Source organism: Dendrobium catenatum, unplaced genomic scaffold, assembly GCF_001605985.2.
Source record: "Dendrobium catenatum unplaced genomic scaffold, ASM160598v2 fragScaff_scaffold_133, whole genome shotgun sequence".
In the NCBI taxonomy this organism is placed as follows: domain Eukaryota; kingdom Viridiplantae; phylum Streptophyta; class Magnoliopsida; order Asparagales; family Orchidaceae; genus Dendrobium; species Dendrobium catenatum.
Window position 1 is genome coordinate 13,620,843 of NW_021318595.1, and position 22,784 is coordinate 13,643,626.

General features: G+C 34.4%; 2 protein-coding genes across 6 annotated transcripts in view; one reads left to right on the forward strand and one right to left on the reverse strand.

The window, feature by feature from the left end:
* Positions 1-22,784, forward strand: part of LOC110114884 (protein MULTIPOLAR SPINDLE 1) — a 22,961-nt gene continuing 177 nt past the window's right edge. Inside the window, exons 1-9 of one of the 5 annotated variants that reach the window (XM_028700292.1) lie at positions 4-248; positions 329-533; positions 647-709; positions 1,149-1,232; positions 1,323-1,379; positions 8,347-8,460; positions 11,049-11,241; positions 21,027-21,100; positions 21,254-21,437. In XM_028700292.1, coding sequence (XP_028556125.1) covers positions 132-248; positions 329-533; positions 647-709; positions 1,149-1,232; positions 1,323-1,379; positions 8,347-8,460; positions 11,049-11,241; positions 21,027-21,100; positions 21,254-21,437 — 1,091 coding nt within the window. In that variant the 5' untranslated portion in view covers positions 4-131. Of the gene's footprint in view, positions 249-328; positions 534-646; positions 710-1,148; positions 1,380-8,346; positions 8,461-11,048; positions 11,242-21,026; positions 21,146-21,253; positions 21,438-22,784 lie in introns of those variants that run through there. The other 4 variants (XM_028700289.1, XM_028700296.1, XM_028700297.1 and 1 more) reach the window with 4 other exon arrangements.
* LOC110114887 (probable enoyl-CoA hydratase 1, peroxisomal) overlaps positions 22,493-22,784 on the reverse strand; it is a 7,815-nt gene continuing 7,523 nt past the window's right edge. The window contains exon 3 of the mRNA XM_020847916.2: positions 22,493-22,748. Coding sequence (XP_020703575.1) covers positions 22,644-22,748 — 105 coding nt within the window. The 3' untranslated portion in view covers positions 22,493-22,643. The remainder of the gene's footprint in view (positions 22,749-22,784) is intronic.

A 22,784-nucleotide genomic window follows, 5' to 3' on the forward strand; every position in this document is an offset into this window, starting at 1 on the left:
CGCTACAATACAAACCATTCAAATCTGGAATTGCATAATACAACTTTCATTTTTTTTAGTCTGCTGGTTCCCGCTGGTTCTTCTCCCGCTCGCAACGCAATCTTCAACTCAAGGTGTCTCCCCCAATCCATATGACGGATCAGAACTCCCTCAAGATCGCCATAGCCATTGCTCTCTTCCGCCTCAAGAATCTCCACCCACAATCCTCTTTCTCCTCCGAATCCGATGCTATGCGATGGAAGAAGAAGGTAGTACGGACGCTTCTCTCTTCTCCAGTCTTTTTAGCTGATCGAAACCCTAAAACCTAATACCATAATACTTCCCATAGGCGAAGGAGAGGAAGCTGGAGATTCTTAAGCTAAGAGAGGAGGTCAGGCTGCTTGAAGATGGAAGAGGGTCAGAGGTTCTCCCTGAGATCGCTTCTTGCAGGTGTCATTTCTTTGACGAATGCGGGGATTTGAAAATGAGTCGGGGTAATGAGAGTGGAGGCCACTGGATCAACGAAGTGCTGCGGAGGAGGTTCATTAGACTTGGTATGTTTTAGTTCTGTTCGAACTGAAGCTGTTTGTTTCTGTTTGTCTCTTTGGGATCCTTCAGCAGTGAAGATGATTGTTGTGATGTTGTCACATCTGTGATTGAGTTTCAGTTAGGTGGAAGGGCAGGAAGAAAAATGTGGATAATGGATTGGTTAGGCGGAGGTTCTTTTCTGGTAGGTGACTGAGTTCCGTTAAGTTAATGAACTAATTGACTTTTATTCTAGATTGTGTGATATATTATGCCAACTGCTAAGTATATTTAACATAAAATCCCCTTGTTTTATCATTGATTTGTTGCTAAATTTGAAATTGAATCATATTTCCTCTTATTATTTTCCTGTTGAATTGCATTTGCATCAGCTTCCTCACTTGTGCTTAAGCTGATTTAGCTGGGAAACTTTTGGGTCATTGCAAACAGCTACTTGCATCAACTCAACTTTTCTTCGTCTAATTCGCTATTTCTTCACGTCAAAACTATGGGGAAAATCCTATATATTCTGTCTTGTAGCCTTAAAAATAAATTTGTTATCTACATTTCCTTAACACATTTTCTAGACGATTGTAAAGTGTTACATGTTAACAATTTTGTGGTTATTTGGATGTGTGCTGCAGAGTTTGATGAAGAAAATGAAATTGAGCGGCTTTGTACATCGATTGACTTCTTGGTTGAGTTTGCTGACGGGATATCACTGAAAGTTAACTATATACTGAACCGATTTATCTTGCTTGCTTCTACCTTCCCAAGAACTTTATGTTTTAACTATATATTGGACTTAACTCATGCAGGGAGAAGCGACTCTTACTTTTCTGCAATTTTTCACCAAGCTGTAGATTTTATTTTAGGTGAATAGATTATATATTATTAAGCAAATTTTTTATCCTCTGAAATGGTGTTGTAATCCTATTTGTTTTTTCTTATGCTTTTCAATTATGGTAAAGATCTTGTGGTTGTTGATTTGGCCTTCTATTTATGCGTGGTTCAATTAACTCTTAATTTTTTTTTTGTGCAATGCTTATTTATTTATTTATTATGTTGATGTACTTGTCAATAAAATTGTCCTTGTAACCCAATGGCTCTATGACTCGTTAGCTGATTGACCTTGGCTGAATTCAAGTTTACTGAGTATATGCAATCTAACATGTAATCTTATTAATGCTGCCCTCTACTAGACAAAAGATATATTGCAGAATGAAATTTCAATGTAAAACTTGCAACCCCTTCATGCAATCTAAAAGGGGTGCTTGCTTTCACCCTCCAGTAATGTTCCACTGCAAAATAAGCTTTCAATTTCATTGAATCTAAATTGAAATTCTATGAAATGCAAAATAAGCTCAGTGCCCTTTTTATTTTCTTGATTGAGAATAATCTCAGGCTACAGGAAATATAGTCCTTTCCGGCGGACAAATCCGCCGAAAAACATTGAAAATCCGCCAGAAATTAGTATTACTGGCATATTTACAACAAATTAAAATCCGACGGTATTTTGGGTGTTGGAAAAGAATTTCCAATGTATAATTTTCATTGGAAACATTTTTGACAAATTTTCGACGGCTTTTCGACCGTTTTAGGATTAGAAAAATGACGGGTTTTGGAGATGTTACCTGCTGAATTTTTGCTGGATTTTCGGGGGATTCGTCCGCTTGAATTACTGGCGAAAACATCCGCCAGTAATCTACCAGAAATTTCGGCGGAATTAGGTTTCTGCTAGCAATCTGACAAAAATTTTGGCGAAAAAATCTGTCAGAATAGATGCACTAAATTCGTCATATCGACCATTTACCTATAGTTCGGATTAAAAAAAAATCCTCTCATGTCAATTAATCAACAATATAACAACACAACATAACACTAACATTTTATACAATAACAATATAACAACAATTTACAAATACAAACAACTTTGTATAAAGTAAAACCACTATTCCATCAAATTTTATTTAAGTTCTTCTCAAAATATTCTCAAACACATCCAAAAATCCTTATACATAAAAAAACAACGAACACATGCAATCTACTCAGAATCAGTTCCCTCACTCTCCTCAAGCGATACAGGCGCAAACTACTTTCCACTAAACTATTCTCTGATTCTCTGAAGCTCCTCCAATATCTGATTTTTCTACATTTGCATGTCCACTTGTGATTTTCGGACATGCTCCAGCTCTGCGATCAGGGATCCACCATTGGCTAATCAACCCCCCCCCCCCCCCCCCAAGTGCTTGCTGAACTAAAGGACTGTCCCTCGTATGTATAGGCCTGCGAGTCTAATTCATAAAATCTTCTCTTTTGCATTCTGCTTATTACTTGCAACCAATTGCAATAGCTGGAATAATCTATTGATCCTCCAAAGGATTCCTCATCAGCTACAGTTGGCTCTCTCGAAGCTGTATATATTCATCCTACAAAAGATAACATAAGATTAATCATTGTATAATTTTCACTTAAGTATTTCTCTTAATATTGTAAACTTATAGACTCACATAAGGCTTAGCTCGTTTGTCCACTCACTGTTGGTCCTTCTAGTGCTGGTGGGTGCGAGTGTGCAACTCAACAACCGTGGGTTCTCTGCCCAACATCTCTCTGCAATAAACTTAGATTAATATTCATAACAAAATAAATTATTAAAATTTATTAAAATTCTATCAACAAGAATGCTATCCCTCAAAGGATACATCCATCGATACTGAATATGTTCACCAACTCTAGCCTCATATGGTAAATGTACAAGCATATATTCCATGAAGTCAAAAAATGCTGGAGGAAATATCTTCTCAAGTTTGTATAGAATGAAAGGAATATTATGCTCAATATTGACCAAAGTATCTTCATTCAATCTTGACGAGCATAAGTCCTTAAAGAAGGTACTGAGTTCAGTCATTTGATTTCAAACCGAATCTAGAAGAAAATTGAAGGCAGTGAGTAGTAAACATTCCATGAAGATATGTCAATCATAATTTTTTAATCCAAATAATCTTTCTAATCTCATGTCAATACATTTACTAAGATTGGAAGCATATCCACCATGTAGCTTTAGACTCTACACTCATTTACAAGCAGTTCATATTTACTTTAAACTCAAAGTAAATGGGGTTTTCAGTTTTAGAAGTTTTTCATTTCCATCGTCCTTCAATTCTAGAATTTTTTTCTTGCAAATATCCTTCAATCCCATCATTGCTTTTACATTATCTTTAGATTTGTTCTTGATGTCCATTATAGTGTTGAACATATTGTCAAAAATATTTTTCTCAATATGTATTACGTTTAAGTTATGTCTGATCAAGTTTGTTTTATAATATGACATGGTCCAAAAAATACTCTTCTTTGTTCAATTATGATTAACTTCATATCTCGGCACTTTGTAATCAGCTAATGTGGAGAATCAACGATCGTGAGTATCAACTTTACTCTTTCAAATATTTGTGCATTGGTTAACCTTGGTGGAGGCTATGTTATCTCCATTCTGTTTTTAGTAAAAGCATAACGAATGGTGACTTCTCGCACGAATGGATGGTTTATAGGTAAGAACATGTTGTGATAGTCGAACTAAGTGTTATTGCCTCTATGCTTTTAAGTAAACGATTAGTAAATTTCATGCAATATGGGCAAGCTAATTTTCCAGCAGTGCTCCAACCTAAAAGCATAATGTATGCTGAGAAGTCACCAATTATTCAAAGTAACCCTGCCCTCATTGTAAAATTTTGCTTAATGGAGATATCATATGTAGTAACTTCTTCTCACAACAATTTTAAATCATTGATTAAAGGTCTTAAGAAAATATCTATCTTTGCTTTTGGATTATGTGGGACTGTAATGATAAGTGTTGGGAATATACAGGGTGTAGTCATACACAACTCTGGAGAAATATTATAAAGGGTGAGTATCACAGTCAAGCATGATAATGTTGAACTAGATTGGCTAAATAGAGTAAAAACATCCGCGCATAAGCCTAATTTTATATTTCTTGGTTTTGCGGCCAATGTATGATGCATACGGTCAAAGTGCTTCCATGGTTTTACTTCTGATGGATGTGTCAAAATACCTATTTGCGAGTTGTGTTTGGTATACCATCTCATATGTGTAGCAGAGCTCATAGATGCATATGTACATTACAATATGAGAATAATAGGTAAGTAAAACAATCGACCGACTGACACATCATTCTGCTTTCTTTTCTTCTCAAATTTTGATTTAAATCTTAGCAAGTTATATTGATGACATGCAATATTTGAAAAATTATTCCCATAGTAGAAAATACATCCGTTAACACAATAATCTATTTTTGTAGCTGTCAAAGTAAGCTTGAAATCCATTTTTTTAGTATGGTGGCTTATATTATATTTCGGATTTGTCTCTTTAAGAAGCCAAATGAATTGATTAAAGCATTCTCGGGGGATATCGTATGTTTTTATGCTCAACATCATCACAGCTACAGATAACTCTGAGTGAGCTGTGCACCCATTTCAAATTGGTTGCTGCGCAGTATGCAACAAATCATAGAATTTTTGTGCCTCCTAATTCAATGACTCTTCTATATATTGTTGATATTGTGGCCCAGTTGCATCATAAACAAATTCTTCGAACGTCCTAATATTTTCTTCCTCAACTAAATTGTAACTTATAGATGAGTCGCATTGAGAGTCGAAATGTTGCTTGTACTCACCATATGAAGTCCAATATCAATATTTTGGCATCAATTCTTGCGATATAGATCAACAATAACCTCATCTGATGGGAGGTATGCTTAGTTTTTGTGCTTTGAATAAGGACAATGTAGCCTCCAATCTAATATAAAGGAAGATAGTGAACAAGCCGCTTTGATGAATAAACGCACCCCGTTAATGAATTCATTGTTAATATTTTACGTCAAGGCAACAATCGTTTGTACATTCACTGTCTTTGATTTCGAATATCCATATCAGACTTGAGATATTTTAAGTCCTAAATGCAAACATTAAGATGATATGAGATATAATGGTATTATATTAGTGTTAGGCCCCTACAAACTAAAATCATAACATTTTTTTCCTCAACATAACCCATTATACTCATTTTTGCCTTCAATTTTCTTTTATATTTTGTTTTGTAAATGAAAGCATTTAAAGCTTGTTGAGTTTTGCCAACCTATTAGTTTGACATCTCAACATTTTAAAGCTTTGATGCAACCTATCCTGGAGTTGTTAAATATGGAGAATAGCAGCTAAGCAAAATGATTTTTTGTTTAGTGTCCGACCCCTACAAAGAGAAATCATCACATTATTTCCTCAACTTAACCCTTTTGCTTCTAATTTTGGCTTTTTGTTTTTATTGTGTAAATGAAAGCATTTGAAGCATGTTGAGTTTAGCCAAAGCTCAACACCTTAAACATTTCATATAACCATTCCTATTTTCATTTAGCTTGGAGAACCCAAACTAATATTATATATTTGAAAGTGATTAAATCAGCCACCAACAAAGTAAAATCATCACATCTTTTCCTCAACTTCACCCTTTTGCTTCTCATTTTGGCGTAAATTTTGTTTTATTCTTTCCTGTAAATGAAACCATTTAAAGCTTGTTGAGTTTTGCCAACCCTTTGGGCCTATTTGGATGCAGGATTTAGAATAGATTTAGGCTAGATTTGAAATCATTTGAGCTAAACCTGCCATACGCCAAAAGATTCAAAGTTAAATCTCACCGCAAGTCTAATCTCTACTTCACGGCATTTTCACCATTTTTTCCCTAAATCCCGGATTTCGTATATTTGATCGAAGAAGTGTGTGAAAAGGGAGAAATAATGTGACCTTTGTGGAGAGCTCCCGACTTCCGATCCAACAAGAACAACTTGGAGGAGGAGAAGATGCTTTGACTCTTTCAGTACTCTACTTCACACGTAGCAGACAATAACTGATAAATGTAAAAGAGGAAAAAGCAAACCCTAGACCAACAATGGCAAGCAGCTCGTTTGAAGCTCTACCTCACACAAAACAGCTAATCCGAAGAGGAAGAACCTCACGCGAACTACATCATGTGAAGAAAACAACAACTAATAAATGCAGAAGAGGAAAAAGCAAACCCTAGACTGGCAATGGCAAGCGCCTCGTTCAAAGCTCTACCTCATGTGAACTAGTGAAGCCGAAGATGAAGAACCTCATGTGAACAGGAATGAAGAAACAAAGAAGAGGAAAACCCGCATTTTCCTCTTAATTTATTACTTAAAACCGATAGAATTTTCGGTGAAAATTTCCTCCAAAATCCGTTGGAAAGTCTATTATTTGTCCGGCGATCAATCCGCAAGTGTTTTCGACGACTATTTTTTCGCCAGGAATGTCGCTGAAAAAAAGTGGTTTTCTTGTAGTGTCAGTAACCTATGAGTGGATGAAAGCTTGTAAGCTTTGAAGTACACTTGACCAAGGCTGCTCTTTTAATCATTTCATCTTGGTGTTATGATAGGTTAATTGATTTCCCATAATTCTTTTAAATGTGTTAAGCATTTGCTCCCCTCGATAGGGTGACATGACAAAAATGTTGGCGCTCCCCCTCCCAAATACATTATTATTATCTTTTATTTTCAATACTTATTATTATTATTATTATTATTATTATTTGACCTTTTAGGATTTTTTTAATGTTTTTTTCAATGATTTTTTTTAATTTATTTAAACATATGATCACACATATTTATGCATATGTCATATATTATCATTATTATTCTACTATATTTGCATGTTTGTTTAAAATATGTTCGTGTGTGCAAATTCCCTGCAATTTTTATTTCCCTCATCTCTCTTCATATATACCATTTCATAGCATTGCAACTAGACCAATATAAGGGGCCTTCCCAGACTATTTTAGCATTTTAATGCATCAAAATGGTCCATTTGATGAAATGGGTGACAAATAATCATTACTTTCATGCAAGCATGATGTTTTGAGCCAATTATTTGTAAATATACGTCTGTCTTCAATTATTATTGTGGCATTTGATCAAATCAACATGTGGATCGTATATGAAAAATAACAATGCCATAAGGATGACACTTATCAAGTTGGGCTGGGCATTGGTGTGGTATCAATCCATCTTGGGACTCCATCATGGTTGCTTCAAGTGGAATTAATAGTTGTGTATGCATGGTTTAGCATTTATGGTATGAGTACATCATTTGATTAGGACATCATACTTAAATTGGCCGTAGCTTGATTATGAAGTGAAGGAGCAATCTACCTGTGAACATAGCTGGTGCATAGAGGGTTGTGGCGGTTCATGATAGTTAAACATATGCCTATGGTTTGATTTTTCTAGCTAGATCCTATAAATTGTCACCATTGGCCTAAGTGAAAAGTAACAGATCCTTTAAACACAAGTGCAACCTAATATATTGAAAGTTTTTCCTTTAGCAGTAGTATTAATGGCTACTAATGCTTCTTTAAATTCTCTTTTTGATTTTCAATTTTTTTTAAAAAGAGAATTTTTTATCGATGTCTTTATTGCTTTTGTGATTCCCTTTTCTTTAGTCAGTATTTGTACATTTGAACACTCCAAATAGATATTGATCTGTGGCTTTATCAAAATTTTAGCTGTGAAATGCCTATAGATATGGGCAGAACCTTCTACGATTGAGGGTGATAATTTCCCATGCAGTTCCATTGCCTTTATGTCAACCCCTCCCTGACAATTTGATAGTTTGGTGCCAATGTTGCAACTTGCCCTCAATGTTACCCCAACTTGATGTTCTTGGCTAGCAAAGTGTCTGTACCGTGATGTTCAACATGCATCAAATTGTTTATAATGTTTGTGTTAAGTTATTCTAATTATGCTGTCATTCTTTCTTGAAGCATCACTGAAGAACTTATTGTCATCACGAAAGGACACTGAACTGCTTGAAGATATTGTCAATGGATTAATTTTACGCTTGGCAAGAAGGATGTGTACCAATATAGAATGTGATGGTAATTTCTTATTTTATCTATTTTATTTATTTTGTTAAGACCGTTTGTAGAAACAATTCGTTCTTGGTTGAACAGGCCGCTTCAAACAGTTCTTGCAACTTCTCGAGCCCCGGTTTTCTAGCAAGATCTCAAAGACCGATCCTTGATTCAAATGCCCAGCGCCCCATTCTCCTTCTTGATTGACCCATCCCTTGGAACCGGCAACCTTCAACAGCGATTGAGAATAGACATGACACCTACCTTATGATCCACCACAGCCAATTCCACTACAATCCAGCCCGCTATAACCTTCTTCGAACCTTTCACCACCGCTCCTATATAGGGAGGTGGGAGGGTGACCTACGGTCACCCCCCACCATTCTCTCATAGCTTCTCACACAACCTCACACAAGAGAGAGAAAAGGATGAGAAGAATAAAACTGCTAAGCAAGCCCAGCATTAAAATTGTTTCATCTATCTGGGCTGATCTTTATCACCATACCTATATAGGTGATCATAACATGCTAAATTAAAGACCCTTTTGCCTCCATATGGTCTCATCTTTGTCGCCCCACTTATATATGGAATCACATCATTTTAGATTAAACATTATTCTGTCTCCATATGTGCTCATCTTTAGCCTCACCTATACAAGTGATCATAATCATAGCATAGCCAACCTATCCCACAAACATGACATTTCTTAAGCTCATTTTATTTTCGTTGATGCACATTTAAATAAATATATTATTCTCTATAAACATGTTCACAACTTATTCTATTTCTTAAAATACAACATTTGCATCAAATGTTTCCTAAGCATATGCTTTTCGTGCATATTCCTATAATTATGTAGTTAGTATATGACATGTACGTATAATTTTCAATATAAAGGCTTTTTAATGCATAGCTTACATACAAGCAGTGGCGGAGCCAAGAATTTTATTCAGGGGGGCCTAAATTAAACACTACAGGAAAATCACCCATTACCGACAGAATTTTCCGATGATTTTCAGACGGTTAATTTTCCGGCAGTCAATTTTATGGTGGTTTGTTATCTCATCTTAAATGCCAGAATACATTAAAATAGTTATGTTTGTCGTCTCATTACTAGAGCTAAGAGTAGTTGTAAGATCAAAATTAAGAATGCAAATAACATGGCGAGAGAGGAGCGAAAAGGAAAAGGAAAGTTGTGCTCGAGATTGCGAGTTGCGAGAGATGAGCAAAGGGGAAAACGAAGCAGACAATTTGGGTCGAGGGAAAGCAAACCATTTGGAAGTAGTCTCTGTTTGGGCCTGTGATATGATATTGTTGCCAAGAGTAAAAATTTTTATAAGAAAGTTATTGTAAAAATTAGTAAGAAAACTATTCCGAACAAAGCCTAAAGCATATTCTTGCATGTTAAATTATGGAATTGTTAGGTATTATTATTTATAAAAATAATGCTAATTTTTTATGTAAATTAATCCTCCACATTTAAATTTGATTTAAAATGAGTGCAAAACATAAAAAAATTCAATTAAAATGTACATTACACATATCTTAAAATAAATACAATACTTTTAAGAACTATTTTGACAAAAAAAAAATTTTGATCAATAAATTCAGTAAATATTTTTTTATGAATATATTACATGTAATAAAAATGGTGACTAAATAATTATATCTAAATCTATTCCTTTTCTCAAAAAAAAAAAAAAAAATTGCTTTAAGCTCTTGTCACATGCAGCCAAAAAAATTAAAGAAAATAAAATTTTAGGGGGGGCACGTACCCCCCTTTGCCCTCCTCCCTCCGCCCATGCATACAAGCCTTGCTGATAAAATTTGCATAAAAAAATCAAGTAATTTGCTCCATAAATTAGAATTTGAATATCTTACCTTACCGATTGAACACAGGATCAACTTTCTTGTTGCAATCACTTCAATACCTTGTTCATTTGTAACTAATTTAAAAAATATATTCATCTTAAATCAATAATTTGCCAACTCTCCTACTAATTATTTTAACCTAAAATTGTAATACTCAAAATTTTCAAGTTCTTTACATACTTAAGCTCATACCTAATCCCTTTGAGGATATTGAAGATCATGAGCACTTAATCTAGAGGGTTTAGTGATATTATATCCAGTATTAGACCTCGAGATTTTGAGGAACTTTTGTTTTATGAGTCTAAAGAGTTAGCTGCTTAGTGCGCCATCTTGAGTCTATCTTGAGTCTATTCTTAAGTTAGACGTACAACAACTCATACTTGATGTTATTTTGCCTCTTATTTATAGACCTTATTTGCCAGATGATTTTTTTCTGTCATGCTCATTTTCATTCCATGTGCATGGGCTTTTGCAAGAACCTTCTACTGCTGAGAATATATTTACCATTTGCAATAATAGAATTCGTATAACTAATGCTATTGGTTATGTTGATCATCATTTAATTAGTGAGTATAACTATGATTTTGTTTGTCTATTTGCACCTTAGACCATGTGCAAATATGTTTTCTTTCACCATGCAAATATGTTTTCTTTCACCATGCAAATTAAATGGCTAATTTGTACCGCTACTGTATAATTTTGAATGTCTTACTGGATATTTATATCAATAACCATTTCAGAAACTTCAGTTGGTAATTCAGATGTTCAATTTTTGGTACAACACTTACTACGAAAGCTCGGAACTATTGCATTTGTTGGTCAGCATGCAATGCTTTTAATATCTCGGAATATATCAGCCACGGCAGAGAGGATGCTTTTCATGGATCCATTTGATGATGCTTTTCCTAGTTTGCATTGCAGCATCTTCTTAATGTATGTTATTTGCAAATGTAGATTTCAAATCTGGTTTCTTTTCATGTGCATAGCAAGGCCATATCATAAAACTTCATTTATATTTCATTAGAATATATTTCAATATGTGGATATATCATTGAACTGGTTAAGTAATTGTATGCGTTCTCTTTAGATTTTGAATTGTTTGTTGGTTTCTTGGGTTGGAATATGTGTTTAGTTGTAAACAATAAAAGATTTATTTCGACTCTGTCATAAAAGGTATTGACGGAATTGTTTTTTTGTTGGTCGGGTTATCATATTTGCTTACATATTGGCAGAACTGCTAAATAACACAATGCAGCATTGCTTCTCCATTATATAGCAGTCACTGCTCTCAAACAGCTAAGGTTCGATTTGACGCAACAAATCATGTTAACATATAGTTAGGTTGGCTTGCATATTTTTACTAGTAAATTGCACAACATGAATCAACGGATGATATCCATTGTTTAGCATCTGCTGCTCTTCCTCAACTAGGGCTCTTCTTGTGCAATCTAAGTTCTTGCATTTTTGTGCGACCAGTGGCAACAAAGACTATTCCTGCATATGGAACGAAACTTCCCTCCACTGCATGTTTACAATCGTGGCAGCAGCACCTAGGTTAGATGAGATTCACTGGCTAATAATATGTAATCTTTTTCGTTTTTTGTCTATTGCAAGCACCACTGCTTTAGGTGAATTACACTAGTCATGATAGCATTTACATTTCATCTAGTGTGAAAGAACTTTATGGGCTTAATGATGAAAAGAATAAATGTTTTTGACTTCTGATCCATTTGATATTTGATCCACCCTTGCCATGCAATCTAACTGTGGACTTCTTTGTTAGTAATCCCAATAGGAATTTTTCCCATTCAAATAAAACCATTCTAAACAATGCTTATTAGATCTAAATTACTTCATTAGTATCTCGTCAATGATGACAAAATTTGGCTTCATCTTGTTCTTAAAATTGATATCCTATTACACGCCACTGTTGCCACTTGCCTTATCTCGGCTATTTTGATTTTTTTTAATGAATTTTTTATATTTGTTTTAGTTGAGTTCCAAACGATCCTAACTCTACTTTATGTAGGTCTTTTAGCTAAACTTTAAGTCATGATAGCTTTACTGTGGCCCTAATGGACCGCTCAGCCGGTCCAGTCAATGCAGCCGGCCCAGCTCGACAGGCGTGAGCTGCACGTGCATGAATTGCGGGACAGGGAAATTTGGCCCCCTTTGTGGGGCCCAACAAAGCAATAATTCCATATGCAAGGAGAAGGATTAAGGAAGAAATTAATGTGGGGTTTTGAATTCAAATAGGAGAGGGAGATTAGTAAGAAAAAAGGCAATTTTGGGGGGAAATTGAGAGAGTTTATTTAGGGATGATTCTAGGGTTTGGGGTTCATTATGTATGTTTTGAATTAAGAGCTACTGTAGTTTTTTTTTTTTCCGTGAGGGCTTCCTAACGGTTTCTAGGTTGTTTGGGAGAGTGATCTACCTCTCGAATTGTAGATCACTTGTATCTTGCTTTTCTTATTGCAATATCAATAAAAATCAACCAATGTTTTGGTTTTCTTGCATTGTTTCTAGTTGTTGTTTGTTGTTTTTGTCTCCAAGGCATATAAAATTTGTATCATAGCACCTTCTTGAGGGAAAGAACAAGTCATCTTCGCTAATTTTTGAAATAAAGGTATAAAGATTGATTTTTTTTCTTAGTCCACATCTAGTCCTAACACCCTCGTTAGGTTCACCTAAAATCAATTACTTAGAGTAATTTTTAAAAAATTTCAAATCTCTAGGCAACCGGTTTTCTTTCTCCAGATTTTTTTTCCAAATTAATTTTCTAAATCCTTTGGGAGTTATTTACTAAATCATCTTCTTCCAAAATTGGCTCTTTTAAAATTTCATATTTATCAAATACAACATGTGTGGTCTCCTCAACTACCAAAGTATTTTTGTTAAATACTCTATAATATTTTCCAATATTAGAGTATCCAAGAAAAATCCCTTTATCTGATTTTGGGTCAAATTTTCCTAAGGATGATTTTTCATTATTATGTATGAACATCTTGTATCAAAAAATATGCAAATGTGACAAATTAGGTGTTCTCCCCTTAAGAAGTTCATAGGGTATTTTATTTAATTTTGACCTAATGTTCACTATTCAGAACATAACATACAGTACTAACCGTTTCAGCCGAAAAATATATAAGAAGTGAATATTCAGCCAACATGGCTCTAGCTGCTTCAATTAATGTTATGTTATTTCTTTCGACTACCCCATTCTAATGAAGGGTTCTAAGTATAGAAAAATTATGATCAATTCATTTTTTTTTATCTTTAAATTTATCATTTTCAAATTCACCATCGTGATCACTTTGAATTGTTAAAATATCACATCCTAATTTCCTTTGTATCCAAGTCAAAAAATCTGTAAATTTCTCAAATGACTCACTCTTATGAAATAAAAATTTAACCCACGTGAACCTCGATAAATCATCAACTATAACAAATCTGTATACCTTCCCTCCTAGACTAATAATGTTAATCGGTTCAAAAAGATTCATATGAATAATCTCTAAAGGTTTACTAGTTCTAAGATCCTTATTGGACTGAAAAGAAGACTTCATCTGTTTTTCTAATTGACATGCATCGCAAAGAATATCCTTAGTAAAATCTAGTTTTGGTACACCTCTAATAAAATCCTTTTGGGTAATTTTCCTAAAGTTTTTCATGCTAGCGTGACAAAGTCTTCTATGCCATAACCAAGATTCATCAGAAATTGTTTTTAAACAAAAAGCATTTGGAGTTTTAATACCATTCAAATCTAGCATATAAACATTGTTTACCCTTATACCATGCAAAACATCATTTCCATTTAAGCTTAATACATAGCTAGTGGGAAAAAATTTTACTGTACCTTTTATCACAAAACTGGCTTATATTTAATAAATTATGCTTTAAGCCTCTACAAGCAGTACATTTTCTATGAAAAAATTTTACAAGTTTCAGATCAACCTGTGCTAACCACTTTTCTAGTTGTGTTATCTCCCAGTGTAACCTTATCTCCATTATTGGGTTCCAACGATATGAATTGTTTAGTGTCTCCAGTCATATGCTTCGAAAAACTGTTGTCCAGGTGCCAAATCCTCTCACGAGGTCTTGTATAAGAGCGTTTCTGCAAAATAATTAAATGTTAGACTTAGGAACTCAAACAAGTTTGGGTTCTCTTTTTGGCAAAATAAAACTAGATGCATGTATGATATGTCTAGGTTTATGCATCTTAGGTTTCCACACTAAATGAGTTTTTTTATCCAAAGTATAAGTGTGTGCAATATGTTCAATCATCTCATAAGAATAACATTTAACTTTAGGAAATGGGTGTCTTAATTTTCTATAAAAAATCTGTATCTTCTTAGGTTTTAAAATTATTAACCGCAAAATAGGATTTATATAATTTTCAAGCGTAGAGAGTTTCTTATTTTTCTCGCGAGCTTTCACTTTCAACTTAAGAAATGTGTTTACATCTTCTAACACATTAATATCATATTTTAAATATTTCTCTCTATTCTCAGATTCATCCTTGAAATTTTTAAAGTCTTTTTCTAATTGAGCATAAGATGATTTTAAAAGATCATTCTTTTTATTCAAGTCTCAAATTCATCAAGTAAGCTCATATAGTTGTTATCTATCAATGCCTGATCTTTCCTAAGGATTTCATAATCTTTTTGCAATTCTTGCATTTCAAGGTTTAGAATAGCATGTATTTTCTTTAGTTTTCTATATGCATCATGAATTCTTTCAGAAACTTCTAACAATTCATTATAGGTCAAGTTACATACCTCTTCTTGATCTGACTGATCAAGATTATCGGTCATTAAACACAAATTGGTGAATTCCTCCTTTTCTATTTTTGACAAATTTGAAGTTGAGTCTGCCCAAAAAGCCCTTTGAAATCTCTTATTGCCCTTCTTCACATTTGCTTTCTCTTCTACATTCTCCTTGCTAGGAGTGGCTTTTAGATTTAGGCATTTCGATATTATATGTCCAGGTTTCCTGCACTCGTAACAAATCACATTATTAGAAACTTTAATATTTTTATTAAACTTACTTCTGTTCCACTGCTAGCATTTCCTCTGCATTCTTTTAAGAAAATTTCTGAATTGTCTAGTCATCAAGGCAATGTCGTCCTCATCCTCAGGTTGTGACTGATCACTCTCCGAGCCCTCCACTTTCAGTGTAATGTTCTTCTCCTTTTGCTGTTCACCTACATCAATCTTCTTTTGACTCACTCCTTGCTCGTAAGCAATTAGTGATCCAAGAAGATTGTTAATAGAGTAAATATTTAAATCTTTAGACTCTATAATTACAGTTATTTTAGCATCATAAACAATAGGCAAACAACGAAGTATTTTATTGACTATTCCAGCATTCGTTAATTCCCTACCTAATGCATACAAAGAAGTGACTATTTTAGTAAATCTTGTATACATGTCAGAAATAGATTCATTGTGTTTCATGCGAAATAATTCATAATCATGTAACAAGATGTTTAATCTAGATTATTTTACTTCATTAGTCTCTTCATAAGTAATACAAAGTCTATCTCATATGTTCTTTTCACTTTTGCAAGTAGAAACCCACATGTAATCTTCTGACTTAAGTGCACAAAAGAAACTATTTATACATTTAGCATTTAATTGTGCTAAGTTACGTTGTTCTACAGTCCAGTCAGCAAAAGGTGTTTCAACTCTAATGTTATAAACTAATCTAGTTGGTTTAGTATACCCTTCTTGAACTAAAATCTACATACGATAATCTAGTGATTGCAGAAAAGTAGACATGAGTGTTTTTCAAAAATTGAAAGGAATATTGTCAAATAACAGAGGTCTAGTGATCGAGTACCCTTCAGGTGTGTTTCGATTTCCAAAAGTAGCCATTCTCGTTTTTCAAAAAGTAGTCTAAACTTATGATTTTGAAATAAAACTCTTATACCACTTATTGATTTCTTATAGGTTGTTAAACTTAAGCTATTGTCTCAAGGCTAACCAAGAGTGAGGGTGAATTGGTATTTTAAAATTTTTCTTAGATTTTTAAATAGAAAACCGATTTTAAGATTTGGAGCAAGTTAATCTAAGTTTTAAAAATAAAAATTTTCAACCACAATAAATAATTTGCATAATATAAAATGCGGAAATTAAAAGACACAAAAGTTTATAGTGGTTCGATAAAACACGACCTACATTCACTCCCTGAAGACTCCATCTTCAGGTATTGCACTATTACGAAAGTGACTCTCTTTTTGTCCCCACAGCAAGGCGGAGAAGCTTTTACAATAACCTCTCTTCCACCAATCCCCGGTGCGGTAGAGAAGCATCGTCCTTTTACACTCTCCAAGTGTAGCCAAAGAACCGTCATCCTTTCACACCCTCCAAGTGTTGGCAGAGTACCTTCGTCCTTTCACACTCTCTAAGTGTCGGCAGAGTACCGTCGTCCTTTCACACTCTCCAAGTGTCGGTAGAGTACCGGATCTTCTCCAAAAATCTTTTCACGAGCAATTAGAAAGAAGAAAGGAAGAGTAAACACCAGAATCACTAAGAGGTCCTTATCTTTAAGTGAACTTGCGAACCCTTCACACTCAAATCTCTCTCAAACACTCTCTCTTTCAATTGCCCTTGAAATATCACGAAGACAATACTATTTCACGTAAGTTTTAGTGGACCTTTTATATCAAAGACACAAAAAACTATCCAGAAAATTGAAATTTTCAATTTTGAGCATACACGATCGTATGTTCTTATGTACGAACCTGTTGTGAATTGGTATGAAACTGTTCATACACGATCATCGTCAGGTACGAATCAAGTTCGTCCGGTGCGAACAATTAGAAAATTTTCACGTTCGTCGAGATGAAAAGTCGGGAAGAAAAGGGATCCATCCAATTTGTACTCTGGAAGGCATGTATGAATCATATATCGTACAGTACGATCAGTTATAAAAATTTAGGGTTCATTGGGACGAACAGTCGGGACGAAAAAGGCACCCGTCCATTTTCGTACTCTGGAAGGCATGTATGAATGGTATATCGTACAATACGATCAGTTATGAAAATTTTCAGGTTCGTCGGGACGAACAGTCGGGACAAAAATGGATCCGTCCAATTCATACTCTGGAAGGTATGTACGAATGGTATATCGTACAGTACGATCCATACTTAAAAAAAAAATCTACTTCCTATTCGTTTGATTGCTCGAAGGGAAAATAATTGATCAGATCGTCTCGTACGAAATGAAATCGTACAGTATGATCAGATTAAAAATTGTAGATTTTAAATTCCCCAGTGTGTTGTGCTCAGTTACTCAATTACAATCACACTCTTTCAGACTCAATAAAATAAAAAATACAGACTTCAATTACAATAAACTCTAAATTGATCTTGATTTGAAGTCTTCAACAATTCAGAGTATGATTTCCCTAAAATGTTAGTACATACAAGAGTAAAATAATTCTTCCAAAATATGTTAAGAGAAATAATAATCAAAGCAATAATATTTGGAATCATAAAAAACATACAAGTTGCAAGAATATCAAACAAGCAAAAACTAAGTAGCAACTATCTTAATAGGGCAAGGCTCAAGTCAGTTTATGAGAGGGAGTTGATGGCGTTTGTGCTGGCCATTTAGAAATAGTGGCCTTATTTATTGAGAAGACATTTTTTTAGAAATAGTGGCCTTATTTATTGAGAAGACATTTCATTGTCAGAACTGATCATTGGAGTTTGAAGTATTTGTTGGAGTAGAGAATGGTCACTGAGAAGAGTCAAAGGTAGCTTTTTATGTTATTGGGTTATGATTTTGAGATTCAATATCGACTTGGAGTTGAAAATAAAGCAACTGATGATTTATCCATGTGCATGGAGGACCCCAAATGATGACATTGTTTGATCCCTTGGTGGTTGATTGGGAAGCACAAAGGAGAGAGAGTGAACAGGATGTGCAGGGTTAAGGAAAATTATGGAAAAGATGGTGGGAAATAAGAACATGCATCCGGGATACTCAATGATGGGATAGAAGTTGCTTCATCATGAGCGATTTGTGCTTCTAAAGACCTCTTCTTACATTCCCTGCTTGTTTCAGGAGTTTCATGAGATGCCCAGTGGGGGACATTCGGGGGTCAAAAAGACATACGGCTGCTTCTCTGCAAAGCTGTATTCGGAGGGTATGTAAAAGGATGTCAAGAAGATGGTAACTTGTTGTGATATATGGAGGCACAAGTATTTAGCTGTCTCCAAGAGGGCTCTAGCCATTAGTTCTGTTAGAAAAGGTGTGGAAGGGAGTGACCATGGACTTCATTGAAGGGCTGCCAAAGTCAAAAGGATACATTATGGTAATTGTGGTAGTGAATCAGTTGAGTGAGTATGCCCATTTCATTCCCCTACGCCACCCACATACAGTAATATCAGTAGCAATGGTTTTCATGAGGGTGGTGAGATTACATGGGATCTCGAAATTGATTGTATTGGATTGAGACATGATATTCTTGAGCCAATTCTAGAAGGAATTGTTCAAAATGCAGGGTACCGTTCTGAAAAGGAGCACTGCTTATCATCCAAAGATGGACAGATAGATAGAGGTGGTCAATCATATTGTGGGGACCTATCTGCGATGCTTTATATCTGATACACCAAAGTTGTGGGCAAAATGGTTGGCTTGGGCAAAGTATTGATATAACACTTCCTATTATTCAACAACTTAGACTATACCATTCAAAGTATATGCATGAGAGATTACACTTGATATATTATGGACAAGGAAGCATACTGGTGGCTTCGGTAGAGTAGTACTTGGAAGACAGAGACATGATCTTGTGGGTCCTGATGGGGCATTTGTTGAGAGCTCAACAAATTATGAAGAGAAAAGCAGATGCACAAAGGAGAGAAAATTTAGTTTGACGTTGGGGACAGGGTTTACTTGTAGCTTCGTCCCTACTGAAATAAAACTTTGGCATGGAGACGGAATGATAAGTTATAACCTCAATATTTTGGTCCTTACGAGATAGTAGAGCGCATCAGGATTGTAGCATATTACCTACAATTACCACCATTGTCAGCCATCCACACCGTGTTTCATGTGTCCCATTTTATACGGGTGATAGGAGAACACATTCCATCTTATTTGCTTCCTCCGACCTAACTATTTTGATGAAATTAGTGAGAATGATCCACAAATCCAAAGCAAAATAGAAAATTAGTAATTTTATTGCAATAATCAAACTAACGGAAGAAAAATAACAAGATACAATTTGTCCTCTATTCGAGAGGAGGATCTATCTCTCCCAAATCTCTAGACGCCGCTAGAGCCCAAAAACCTAAACCTTAGAGATTCAAATTTCAGCCAGATTCAAAATGCACTAACCCTAGGAAAACAAATTATTTAATGCATACAATCAAAAAAGAAATATCTAAACAGCCCTTACATTCAAATTTCCCTCCTAACTCCCTTCAAAAACCTTCCTAAAATGCTCTATATGGGCGTCGGATCGCACGACATATGTAGGAGGCGAAGTGTTCCGCCTCCGTTTGTTCATAGGTTGGTCTCGTATAAACCGGTTGGACCGGTTTAACATATTGATGGACTGGCTAAGCCATTCCATTCAATAGAGCCGACCTGACTCAGCAAATAGAAGCGGGAGCCATGGACATGGAAATTTCAGGAGAGGGAAATTCAGCCCCCTTTCTGGGGCCCAACAAAGCATTATTTCCATATGTAAGGAGAATGATTAAGGAATTAATGTGAGGTTTTGGATTCAATAGGATTGGGATATTAATAAGGAAAGAAGGCTATTTGGGGGGAAATTGGGTGAGTTTATTTAGGGCTGATTGTAGGGTTAGGGGTTCAATATGTTTGTTTTGAATTGAGAACTATTGTAGTTTCTTTTTTGTGAGGGCTTCCTAGCTTCGTCTAGATTGTTTGGGAGAGCGATCTAACTCTTGAATTGTAGATCACATATATCTTGTTCTTCTAATTGCAGTATCAATAAAAATCAGCCATCATTTTGATTTTCCTGCATTATTTCTAGTTGTTGTTTGCTATTTTTGTCTCCAAGGCGTATAGGCCCATTTTCTCCCCCTCTTTATTCTTACTAGTTCTACTCTAGTTTTTTTTCATGTTTTTGTTCTGCACAAAAAACCAAAGTATATATTTCCTGTACCTTGTCATAAATTGACACTACTTTCTAACCATGTCTCAATTTATCTTTAAAGGTATGGAAACTTTTCATGCTAAGATCACTTGATCTTTGAGCACATTGAACTAATAATTTTTAATTTTATTCTAACTAAAAATTGGAGCAACAAAGAATGTGATTTTGCAAGTGATCTTGATATGGTCATTATGACAAAGCTCAAGTTATAGGGACAAAGTTCACTTTTAAAGGAGAAAAGTTTCTTTATGTTTTTTTTTTTTTTTTAACCTGGAGCATGTAGCTAATTTTAGAAACAATTTTGACTAAAAAATCAAACTATCAAATATTTTTTTATGAAATCAACAAAGCCAAACTCAATTGGGATGGAAGTTGAATTACCATGCATGGTTTGAATCAATTTAGCTTGAGATTGGATGGGAATGTGCAAAGATGGGCATGTTAGTCATATATGTATTTAGCATCATGTGTTTCATGTTTGGCTATATCAGCTATATCTAATTAGAAATCATTTTAAAACTTATTTTTTGTTTTTGGAGATTTTTTTTTCTCACATATTTCTTTTTATTGGAAAACAAAAGCAGGATGCAGCTGATGGAGTTCCTTGTATCAGACAATTTTCAAAGTTGGACTTACGAAGAAGATTTTGACTGTCGTTAGTAGTATACTTTTGTTTGTCCTCACTGAAGTTTATAGCTTTGTAAAAATCATCATAAATATTTCCATTTTTCTTACTAAATGCTGCAATTCCCTTCCAAACGGACTTGAAAATTCAGATTCTGATGCTAACAACTTCAACAAAATGCAGGATTGTTTGAAGAATGGGTGAGATCGATTCTACAAACCCAAAAGGGATTGCAACTTGTGGAGTCCAGGAATGGTTTGTACACACTTTACATGGAACGCTTAATTGGGGGTGGTTTGGTGAAAATTGTGGGGCCTCTTGTCTCTGCTGGCAGGCTTGATTCACAACTTTTGTCTCATCTTCTCAGGTGAAAGCCTCTCCCCGAATCAGTTTTCTTGCTCTTTTTAAGTTTGATTCAGGCTTCTCTATCTTATTAGACTTACATTTCTGATTTCTTAGTTTCAGCTTTATAGAAATTTATCAGAACTAAATAACGCATCTTCACTTACTGCATATTACGTGGTGATTTCATTGGAGTCCGAACATCCGAACTTAGCATGCAATAATTTCTGCATTGGAAGTGATTTTAAATTGATTTGAGCAAAATTTCGTTATAAAATCTATCATTAAACAAAATTTAGTTATAAAATCGCTACTTTCAACTCTAGTTGATTTAAAATAAATATATAATGTTATTAATGATTGTAATCGCTACTTTCAACTCTAGATGATTTAGAGTTTTGTATTGCTCTCTTCGTACAATAATGAATTCCTAAGAATTAGATTAGCAAGACAAAGAAATTCAAATGAATCACTCAACTTCTTACTCAGGACGAAAGAAGAGAGAATTTTGAATTTTCAGAGGTTGATTTCTCTTCCCATTTAATGAATACTACCAGATTTAAGGGTCTTATTTCAGGCCAAAATAATAAAACATTATGTACAAGCTATAATTATATTTAATTTTAACTTTAAAATTTTGCAAAATTTAATCGTAAATTTATTCTAAATATATATATTTTTTTAAAACTATATTATCAAGATGATCAAAATAGAAATAATCAAATCACAACATCCGGCACCTAATTAACTTGATCATGTAATACCCAAATCTTCATAAATAATGATGATGGAAGAAAATGGTATATGATGTATTTGTTATTTTATACCTCATGTATTTATGTATCGCCTAATTAATTTTAAATGCTGAAAATATTATATTCTAAATATTTATGACTTAATTTTTAAGTAGCTAATATGATAAAGATTAGGCTTCATTTAATAATAACTTTGAACTTAAAATTTATTCCATAAGCGATTTGAACTCGAGTCAACTTAACCTTAAATATAATGGCATCTATAAGAAATAGATTCTGCCAGAATACTTCAAAAAATGAAGAAGAAAACATAGGATATTTAGACTGATGATATGGAACATTAAACAAGTTAAAACTTTATAACAGGTAGCAGCACCGTACATACATGAACTGCCACAGTGCGTTATTGCAAGCAGCAACAAATTTATTAGACTGAATTATAAGAACAATACAAGCTTTAATGAAAAAGAAAGCTTCTACAGCTTGGAAGCAGACTTGGCACCTCGACCAGAAATAATAAATTTCTGCATTTGTGCAAATTGCTCCTTGGTCATGCCCTCGTAGTACTTATATGCTCTCTCCTAAACCATACAATAAACAACGGATTAAACAAACAA